This window comes from Mesitornis unicolor, unplaced genomic scaffold (assembly GCF_000695765.1).
Source record: "Mesitornis unicolor isolate BGI_N332 unplaced genomic scaffold, ASM69576v1 scaffold7306, whole genome shotgun sequence".
Taxonomy (NCBI): Eukaryota; Metazoa; Chordata; class Aves; order Mesitornithiformes; family Mesitornithidae; genus Mesitornis; species Mesitornis unicolor.
In genome coordinates, this window is record NW_010188812.1 from 41,616 (window position 1) to 52,946 (window position 11,331).

The 11,331-nt window shown below is 38.2% G+C and overlaps 1 protein-coding gene across 1 annotated transcript in view; it reads left to right on the top strand.

The window, feature by feature from the left end:
• The window catches only part of ANKRD12 (ankyrin repeat domain 12), a gene marked incomplete at its 3' end in the record, with an annotated part of 31,096 nt that extends 23,723 nt beyond the window's left edge, over positions 1–7,373 (top strand). The window contains exon 7 of the mRNA XM_010185842.1: positions 2,707–7,373. Coding sequence (XP_010184144.1) covers positions 2,707–7,373 — 4,667 coding nt within the window. The remainder of the gene's footprint in view (positions 1–2,706) is intronic.
• Positions 7,374–11,331: the final 3,958 nt, after the last annotated feature.

The window sequence follows — 11,331 nt, forward strand, 5'->3', positions numbered from 1 at the left end:
CCATGAGTAGCTTGCTTGAGTGCCAGGCAGGAACTTTTCATTCTGCTTTCAGAGGATCTTCAGGAATTCAGGTTGTTGTTTTTTTTTCTAGTAAAAGAGATGAGATGGGTTGAAAACTGGCTCAATGGTGAGACCCAGAGGGTGGTGATCAGTGGCACAAAGTTTAGTTGGAGGCTGGTAACTAGCAGTGTACCCAAGGGGTCAATACTGGGTCCAGTCCTGTTTAACATCTTCATTAGCGATTGGGGTAGAGCATACTGTCAGGAAGTTTGCTGAGGAAAAGCTGAGAGTCAGGACTGCTCAGCCTGGAGAAGAGAAGGCTCAGGGAGGATCTCATCAATGTCTAAATACCTGAAGGGAGGGTGCAAAGAGGACCGAGCCAGGCGCTTTCCAGTGGTGCCCATTGACAGGACCAGAGGCAGTAGCCACAAACCGAAACACTGGAGGTTCACTCTGAACATCAGGAAATGTTTTTTTACTGTGAGGGTGACCAGGCACTGGCACAGGTTGCCCAAAGAGGTTGTGGAGTCTCCATCTTTAAAGATACTTAAAAGCCATCTGGAGACAGTCCTGGGCAACTGGCTCTGGGTGGCCCTGATTGAGCAGAGGGGTTGGATGAGATGACCTCCAGAAGTTCTTTCCAATTTCAATCATTCTGTGTTTCTATGAAAATTTTATGAGGGAGGACATTGTTTCACATGAATGTTAAAGTCAGTTTATTCTTCCCTGACAATAGAAAAAACCCAAAACCAACAACAACAAAACACACAGAAAAATAACAACCCACCCAAATCAACTAAGCAAATGAACACATCCCTCCCCCCCAAAAAAAACCAATAACAACAACAAAAAACCCACACACAAAAAAACCCGCCAAACAACAACAATAAAAAACCACCAAAACAAACAGAAAACCACAACCAAACCCTGGGAATGTTTTGTTTTCAAGGTTTCTCTATACTTCAAGCAGAAAACGAAAAGTCACATTGTCCTATCTAGAGCTAATAAATGTTCTGACATAGTGCTAACTGTTTTGGCATTGGAAGAATAGCCTGAATTACAGTGCATAGCCATTCTGTTTTAAGGGACAGTCATGGCATTACTCCACAGTATCTACTTCAGCTTAGCCAAATAATTAATCTTAAGAAACATATGTTTAGGTATGCATAATAGAAACTTGTTGCTATTTAGCAATTGATTCCTCAACAGTTGTCTGTGTAGAATATTGCTTGGTTTCCATGGGTTCATTTCCAAGAGGAGCAGAATGCTCTCTGCAGTTTCTCAAAGAGTCACGCTTAGGGAATAGGTCATGTGTCTCCTGTATTTCCATTGCTTTACCTTTCGTCACTAAGGATTAAGCTGTCTGATGTGTTTGGGGAAAGACTGTTAAGAACAAAGCAAATAAGGACATGGAACAGAGAAGCAGTAACTACTTTGTAGGAAAATGGCAAAGGCAAAACACAGACAGACCACAAGGAGGGGTTAGAGTGAAAGCAGGAAGATGATGGTGTGTACATATGGGTGGGGCAGAGGGGAAAATGTATAAAAAAAACTGGTACCTTAAAGCTGTTCTGGGTACTACAGACAATATAGAAGATAATAGGGACTTCTGGGATCTATTTTATTGATCCTGTGTTGTTGAATATGAAGTAGCTGAGAAGCCTGCAGGCAAAGTATGTGTCTTAACTGTTGTGTACTGGCAGGTGGTCCACAGAGGATCCTAGTGGAAATGAGGGAGAATCTTGCAGCAGAACACTTTCTTTTTTTTTAATTTTTCTGAGTTAAACTTCTAATTAATTGAAACTTTCCTTACACTTTTTTCAAACCCTTCTGTTACCTTTTTATTCAGTACGTCAAATCTCTAGTCCATTGAATATTCTAGTATTGAATATGGCAATACTCAGTTCTTTTTAAAAAGCAAACTGGTAGATTCAGCTGAAAAGGCTTGAATTGGAACCTTATTTGGAGGGAACAATACATCCAGAAATAGCTTTTGAAGGTTTTTTTGAGTTCTAGATGTTTGTATGATCAGGTGGTGATAACACTCAATATATAATGTAATTTGAGGAACAGTTGAGAGGTTTACATTTTGGACTTGCAAGTCCAAAACATTCAGTACAGAATATTTGCTCCATGCTATGCACTTGTATAGCAGAGACCAGTTACAGTGGATTATTGTATAGTGTACTGTAGACTGTCCATATCAGGTGCATAAAGATTAAAGAAGACATTTCTTTACATGAGCAGCTCTTTGTCTTTTAAGAATAAAAGATCATCTGCTGTTGAAACATGACTAAATAATTCATGTGGAGGAACATAGTTTAGTTGTAAGAGAACATAAGAGTTGATTAATTCCTAGAGAAATGAATCATCATAGTAAGATGTCCTTGAGAAAGAGTCAGGTTGTGCAGGAATTATGTACAACAGATTAGTTTTACAAAATTAAAAGTACATTGCTTTTATTAGATTGGGCTATAAATGCTAATTGGTATTTCTGTGTACCTGAGTGACAGCTGTAAAGTGTGGGGAGCACTTTGATTTCATAACCTTTTGTTTTTTCTTAAAAAGCTTAATTCTACTGAGAAGGTTTATTGCATGTTTTGAGTGGGTTTTTTTCTTTTTTATAGCAATATGACTGTTGCACTGAACTGGAGTGTGAAGAATGTACCATCAGTATTCAACTAATTTTTGGTTTTCTTGCTCTAGATTCTGAAGAAGCTCCATCTGTAAATCCTTCCAGCGTAGATGGGAATGTTGATTCAGAAGTGGAAAAGGACTCTGTAGCCAATGACAGCAAACAAACGGCCCCTAGTAAGGCACCACTTCCATCTGCTCTTGATGAGTATGAGTTTAAAGATGATGATGAAGATGAAATGAAAAAAATGATTGATGACAGACATATTCTTAGAAAAGACCTAAGGAAAGAGGATGAGACTGAAGTCGAAAAAAGCAGCTTATTTGTGAAACAAGAAAAAGTTGTCTTCTCAAAACCATTTAAAAGCAAAAAGCAGAAGCCATCTAGAGTTCTGTATTCAAGTTCTGAAAGTTCAGATGAAGAAATACTACAGGACAAGAAGATAGTCTCTCCTTGCTCTATTTCAGAGACATCAAATTCTGATGTAAGAGTGAAGAAAGATTATGCGGTTACAAATGAACACAAGCAAAAAGGCAAAGTCAAAAGGAAAGTAAAAAATCAGAGCAAAAATAAAGAGAATCAAGAACTAAAGCAAGAAAAAGAAAATGCTAGAGTAACAAATATAGCTGCTGCTGGGTTAGATTCTTTAGATAAAGCTAGAGAGGAAGAAAGCTTTAAGAAGTCTTTCACCCCAAAAGATGATACTTCTTTACATCTGTTTCATATCACTGCTGGCAAATCTCCGAAGCATCCCTGTGGATTAAGTGAAAAGCAGTCAACACCATTAAAGCAAGAAAACACCAAAACTTGCTTATCGCCAGGAGGTTCTGAAATAACGTTGCAATCCGAATTAGTTCGGTATGATCACAACACTGATTCTGAATATCTGGTAGAAGGTTCTAGTGGCAAATCTTGCAAGCACAAAGAAAAAAGCAAGCACCATCAGAAAGATTTTCACTTAGAATTTGGTGAAAAATCTAGTCCTAAAATTAAAGAGGAAGATAATAGCTCAGCATTTGAGAATTCAGAGTATACTCTGCGCAAGATTGACAAGGAAGGTAAAACACTGAAAAAGCATAAATTAAAGCACAAAGAAAGAGAAAAGGACAAGCACAAAAAGGAACAGGATGGGGAAAAGGAAAAACATAAACATAAAGAAGTTCAAAGAAGTATTGAGTTTGACAGAGAATTTTGGAAAGAGAACTTTTTCAAAAGTGATGAAAATGAAGATACGTTCTTAAATATAGAACACGAATCTCTTTCTTCAGACAGAAAATCAAAGCTAGAAAAAGCTGTGGCAAAAGAAGAGAAGTTAGTTAAGGAGAGACACTTGCAGAAAGAGAGAAATGCTAAAGAGGAGAGAGAGAAAGAGAAGAACAAAAAGGAAAATGAGAAGTTTCTCAAGGATGAAAAAATAAAAGATACAAAAGAAGAAAAAGAAATTATGCTTGCAGATAAAGAAATGGAATTGTTCTGTTTTGGTGTTAAAGATGAAGCAGCCAGTGTGCATTTAACAGAGAAAGAAACAGATACTGAAAAGCAGGAAAAGAATTTAAAGGAAAATAAGGAAAAGACTGAAAAGCGAGCCTCAGCCAAAGAAAGAGATGTTGAGAAGATAGAAAGAAAAAATGGAGAAAAAGAGAAAAAGGTGAAACATGAATACAAGACAGAGAAAGAAAAAGCAGAAGTAAATGAAAATACAGAGAAAGTAAAGGAGAAACCAAATTTCCAGCAAGTGGAAAGATGCCATAAGGAAAATGATAAAATAAAAAGCACAGGTACTCTTAAAAAGCTTGATGACAAAGAAAGAAATAAAGAAAAAACTGATAAGAAGCATGAGAAAGACAGACATTGGGCTGAAAGCAAAGAAAAACACTTCAGTGAAAGAAAAGTCAAACAGTCTGAAAAAGAATCTGAATATACTAAATTGGAAAAAAATAGAACTAAAGACAAAGAGAAGGAACTTGAAAAGAAAGACAGATCCAAAGACAAGGAGATCTTAACAGTAGCAAACTCAAAACATGTGCAAGAGGAAAGGAGATGCAGTATTGCAGAGAGTAATAAAACAGCGCATGACAAACTGTCATCTTTGAAAGAAAAACCAAAAGATGATTTGTTGAGAACTCCAGATGGTAGAGAGAAGGATAAAAAAGATAAAGATATCGACCGATACAAAGAGAGAGACAAACATAAACTCCATCAAAGTAGTTTACCTAAACTAAAACTTGAACATGAGAAACTTAAGCCTAAATCGGCTCCTGCACCAAAGGATGCTCGACCTAAAGAAAAAAGATTAGTCAACGATGATTTAATGCAAACTAGTTTTGAAAGAATGCTTAGCCTTAAAGATCTGGAAATAGAGCAGTGGCACAGAAAACATAAAGAAAAAATAAAACAGAAAGAGAAGGAACGTTTAAGAAACCGCGCTTGTTTAGAACTTAATAAGATGAAAGAAAAACCAAAACACACATTAGCTGAAGTGAAAAGCAAAGAACTGATTCGTTCAAAAAGTTCAGAGTTGCCAGATGTTTGTACGAAGGAAAAACAGCAGAAAGATGCTACGAGTAATAGATCACAATCAGTAGATACGAGGAGTGTCAATGTTATAAAGCCTTCATTGGTTTCAGATAATTTAAATAGATCCCCCAAATCAGAAGGTGAAAAGACAGGTCTGAGCTCCAGATCAGTGTCCATGGTTTCGGTTGCAAGCTCTGAGGATTCTTGCCATACCACAGTAACTACTCCAAGGCCTGTAGTCGAATATGACTCAGACTTCATGCTAGAAGGTTCTGATTCCCAGATGTCTTTCTCACAATCACCATTTTTGGCAAGTGCCAAATCACCAGCCCTTGTAGAAAAAGAGACTGATGGTCTTGCGGACTTGCCAGATCGCATTAAGCCACCTTTCGCAAACAGGCTTCCACCAACGTACGTGAGATCAGCATCTGTTGAAGATGTTAAACTGGTTTTAAATGAGTGTAGACCCGTTGTAGAGGTTCGAAGATGCAGCATGCCTGCTGCGGTTTCTGAACACAGCAAACAGCCTCGAATATCAGAAGAAAATAATCAGAGTGCTCTGCCGTCAGTTCAGACTTACGCTAGCGCTTCTCCTAAACCAGAGCTACCGTGTAGCATGCTTGAAAGAGATTTTCAAAGCAGTATGTCTGGTTTGCAGTCAAACTTCACATCATCTCTGACTGGAGCTGTTAGCAACAAGCAGGCAACAACAGGTCCGAGCACCATTAAACACGTTGCTCAGATGAGCCCTTCGGAAGACTATAATATGCATTTAGAGCCATGTAGTCAAAGTGGTGTGACTCAGCAAACCAAACCGTGGGATGTGCCTTTTGACAGACTTAATTCATTAAACAGCGAGTTTAACAGCTCAGGGTATGGTGTATCAGAGCAAGATAGTAACAGTGTTATAGCAATGCATAATTCTGAAACAAGGACATTAAAAGAGCAACAAGTATCTGATCTTTTGCCTCAGCATGCTGAAATTAAAGGAAGTTCCAGTTCTCAAGAATCTGCATCATTTTTGCCTTCACAGACGCTTTGTTCTTTGCCTATTAAGCCACTCCCAGATGTGTCTAAACACACTTCTCCACCAGGCAGTAGCAGTCAAGATTCATCATCTGTACAACAAAATCTAGTTCAAATGACAAGTTCTACTTTGGATACAGATGCCACTAGTACCAGAGAGCTGGAAAATGCTTTCTTCCCTTCGACCATTAAGAAGGCTGATGTACCCGTTACTGTATATGCTGAGAGCTCTGCAAAAGATATTTCACAGAGCTATGAAAGGATGAATGATTTACCTGCAGTACCATTAGAAAAAGATATCCCTGAAAGTGATAGCAGTTCACAATTAAATGTAAATTCGTACGCATTCAGTAAAGGTGTTTGTAAGAATGCTCAGAGTGAAGTGGATAGTAACACAACAGATATTTCAGACATTAGAAATGAAAAAGGCCAACAAGAAAAGTTGGTTTTGGTGCATGTTGTTGATAATAAAGCCGATGTTGATCTTGGTGAACTAAGTTCAGGAATGTTAAAGGGAATTATAAATGAATCAGCTAACAAAAAACCCTGCAGTGCAGACAGAGAAAACGCGTTAACAGATGATCCACCACAGTATTCCCCTTTATCTATTTTGGAAAATAGTTCACAACAGATTACACAGGAAGAAGTGCATAAATACAGCCAAATAGTTAAACTGGAGGAAGAAATTGTTGAGGATCAGAAGGTGGAACAGCAAGAAGTACCTCAAAGAATCACGAGGAACAGAGCAAATATGCTTGCTAACCAGGGTAAGCAGAATCCTCTTGGCTGCACGCAGACATCAGAAAAAGAGTCTGAATCATCGGCATCTATGAAAGCAAGGATTAGATTAACTGAAGAGGATGATGCTCAGGTGCATCATCCACGTAAAAGAAAGGTGTCGCGTGTGCCTCAGCCTGTGCAAGTGAACCCTTCCTTACTGCAGGCCAAGGAGAAAACCCAACAGTCACTGGCAGCTATTGTTGATTCTTTGAAACTGGAAGAGATTCAGCCATACAGCTCTGAGAGAGCAAACCCATATTTTGAATACTTGCACATAAGAAAAAAAATAGAAGAGAAGCGTAAATTACTGTGCAGTGTTATTCCTCAGGCACCTCAATATTATGATGAGTATGTGACCTTCAATGGCTCATACCTACTGGATGGCAATCCCTTGAGCAAGATATGCATCCCAACTGTAAGTAATGTGATCTTTAAATATACACTACAATGAAAGGCATGTTTTGGCTTTATTTTTGTAACCTTCATATTCTTCCTAACTTGCTTCTGAATACTTGTGCTGAAAATAAGTTGACATATGTCAAATTAATATTGACCAGTAACCTCATATATAAAAGCCCTGTTCAGCGGAAAGATAAACAGTGGTTTCACAGTCATTACAAGATGAACCATCATGAATGATGCCTGTAAAGGGTGCACAGACAATGTATTTCAAAGTATTTACTACTGTAAAGCCTACCCTTTCAAAAGGGAAGTCAGTTGTTGAGAGCTTCTCTGAATTTCTGCTGGCAATAATTTGGTTAAAACTAATTATTCTAAGCCGTTTCATTGGGTGGAGAATGAGGAAATGTGCAGTGTTTCAACATACTAGGTCCATCACCAGAAGTTTTAAGTAGGTGAGTGCCTGCTGGCTATCTCAGATTCTCCTCAATACTCTCAAGAGCAGTAGATGTAATCTGCTGTCCTGGCTTTTGTAATCCATCAATTTAAAGTTCTCTGAATTTTATTTCATAGTGTGAAGTTCTTTTCCTTTTGACTGAAGAACACCCATAGTTCAGGGATACTTGTTGAGTTCTAAACTCTCCATAGTTCTGACATGGGCATATTCCTTGATGACAGCTGTGAAGGAGGTCTGTGCAGTGCAGAACATAATTGGCTCAAGTGCCATTAATATTACTGTTTGCTATGGAGGTGCTCCTCAAGATGTCTCAAAATACCATGGTTGCTGTTGGTTTCTGTTTTGAAGCCAGCATAATCATGGTAGTGCTTGAATCATACTCCTGTTCTTTGCTCCTCTGCACACCTGGTTCTGTGCTTATTGTCCTCCAAGGAGGTGCAGGGGAGACCTGATACATTGAGCAGTGAGAGGCTTCTCAAGTGGTCTTGGGAGTAAGAGCTCTTCTATTTTTCCACCTGTTATCTGATCTGCTTAAACTGCTCTAGGTCTGAGGTAAAACATATTACCTTAAACCTGTTGGAATTATTTAAGTTAACACACGTAATAGCTGAAACAGGCCGAGACTTCGTATTTGATCTCCTAAAGCAGTTGTTTGGCTGACATACAGTAGCTTGGTAATGTCAGAATTCAGTAGTATTTGATTGTATGCCCATTACTTAAGATGCGTCAAGTTAGGAAAAGTCTGAGTTTAGAAGCAATGGGGAGAATATCTTAATCCTTAAATGGCAAAAATGCTTAATGAACTGATCTGTTTGTGTATATGAAATCTTATATGCACATGTCAAGTAACCAGTCTTCAACCTCTGTATTTCTGAATGGACTAATTATTCTGTCAGCATATTTAAGATAACCTGCCCCTGCTTGAGATGTTGCCTTAGATTTTCCCAATAGAGTTGAAGATTCTTTTGATTAAGCAGTGAATACAAATTTAATATATAAAAGTAACTTTAAAAATATGTTTGTTTCACTACAGAGGTCATCATAATCCCTCTGAGTCTGAGTAAAAATGTGGGTGCGATGACCGCTTCGCTTGGTCTGTAAGTGAACTAGGATGCATAGTGAGCTTTGCTACAACGGACCAGGCTGTCAGCCTTCCCCAGTCTACAAATCTTTCTCAGTAGCTATTGCAGCTTCTGTAATGTATCTTTATCACTGGAAGCAGATTTTTTTTTTTATTATATAGCAGCTGCTAGTCAAGTGCATACTGCTTCCAAGCTACAGTGTACTGCTTTGGCATCACACTTCAGTGCTTAATTTGGGATAAGCAGAAAGTGGAGAAGCAGGGCATATAATTTTTCCCTGACCTATCTTCTACCTGGGCAGTAGAATTCATTTCCCTGTCATAAATGGCAATGTGTGTAGGGGCTATAAAAAAAGGAGACTTATTGACTTGGTATTAAAGCACTGCCTCATACTTCCTTCCTGCTTCTCTTGGTGTGTATAATAGGGACTCTGCAGTTCATGAAAGTAAATTTAGTGGGGTAGTGCACATTCCTGGGTGACTTAGGTTCAGAAAATATCAGCGATTTATGTGTGCTCTCCATTCTCAATGGCTTTTAATTATTTGTTGAATAGAAAAATGCTTTTAAAATGTTGATAAAAATGTGAATGCATACTTGAAGGATTACAGTTATTGATTTTTATCTCATTTAGATTTCTGGGTTGCTTCCCTACAACGTGTTCTGGTGACACTGTTTTAAACTGTTACTTGTTTTGTGTGTGCTTTCACAGTCCTGTTAATCTTCTACAGTTGTAGAAAGAACAGGTGGAGCTTTTTCTTCCAGGCTGTTACAAGCTAAAGGGAATAAAAAAAAATTCTGAGAAGCCAAAAGAAATTATTAAGAAATTGGTGTTTATTTCCATTAGGAGTAACATGTAAGAAAGGAGCATGAGTTTTACACTAAAGAGGGAGATATTTTAAGCATTTTGGTTTTGTTTGTCTGAAAAATCATCTACAATGCAGCTAAATGTTTTGTTTTATTACTCTCACTTGTGTATATACACAATTTTGATACAATTTCTCATGCTTCTTCCCAGAAAAAAGATACTACTTAAAAAAATATTAGGCATGCAGATTTAACTTCTTTGCAAAGCTTGCTTGTGTATACAATTCAATAATCTTAGTCTGGCACCAATGAAAATCACAATTGTAATACTTCCTATGGTAATACAAATAGCATAAAAAGTATTGCTAAACCAGAGATAATTTCATGATCAGAAATGAATGTTTGCTTATATAGTCTACACATTGTCCAGCAGTGTGAAAACAAGGGCTATGCCTAGTCTCTCCACAATTGTGGAATATTAATAGCATGTACATGTTGTTGTGCATATAATGCGTAATTTAATATGCAACTGTAAAGTGACCTTTCTGTTGGGATTGTTTTTTTTTAATTTTTCATTTGATGGTTCTTTAATGATTCTCTGTTAACCTGATTTTTGCCTCATTAATTTACATAGGCAATAGGAAAGTAGATAATCTTCTTAAATTATTCCTGTATTTTAGATATCACTGTGTGAAGGTCTACGTGAAGACAATATATTTAGCTCTGACGCTCTTGAGACTGGGAATAGTTTGCATAACATACTGTTCTCTGCATTGGAATTTTAATGATGCACTCTAGTTTATCTGATGAACTTCAAACATCCTGTAGGTGGGAACCAGGAGATGGTGCACTTAAGTTTGATTTCCACAGCCTTGTTTATATATTGTAATTTATAACCTGTATCACCTAAGTCTGTAAGAATAGTCTCGTATGAATTGTGGCTTCCCTCTTACCAATGCAAATACAAAACATAAGATAGGAGACATCAGATCAGTTCAAAACAGAAGCAAACAAATCTGAATCTTTTCACAAAGTTTAAATTGTACTTAGCTATGTTGCCTTTGGGATTGCTACCTCAGTATGTTCTGCGGGGTTCAGTCATCTTTATCTGTGCTGTCTCCTGAGAAGAGATACCAAGGTGATGCATTTCTAGGTTCTGATGGCTCTTCAGCAGATGTTTCTCCTGCAAGGGATTCTGTCCAGTCTCCCTGGCGTTGCTGTAGAAACTTAAGTTGTAAAAGCTTAATTTAGTGGTGTAACCAGAAACTTACTTCCTAAACACATAAAACTGCAATGTTATAGGCTTGGCGGATAGTGGCTGAAGAGCTGCCAGGCAGAAAAGGACCTGGGGGTGCTGGATTGACAGCTGGCTGAACATGAGCCAGCAATCTCCCAGGTGATGGAGGACAGAACGAGGGGTAACGGCACCAAACTGTGCCAAGGGAGGTTCAGGTTAGAGATAAGGAGGAAGTTCTTTACTGAGAGGGTTGTCAGAAGCTGGAACAGGCTGCCCAGGGAGGTGGTGGAGTCACCATCTCTGGATGTATTTAAAGAGCGGGTAGACGAGGTACTTAAGGATATGGTTTAGTGGGTAGACAGGAACGATTGGACATGGTGATCTCAGAGGTCTT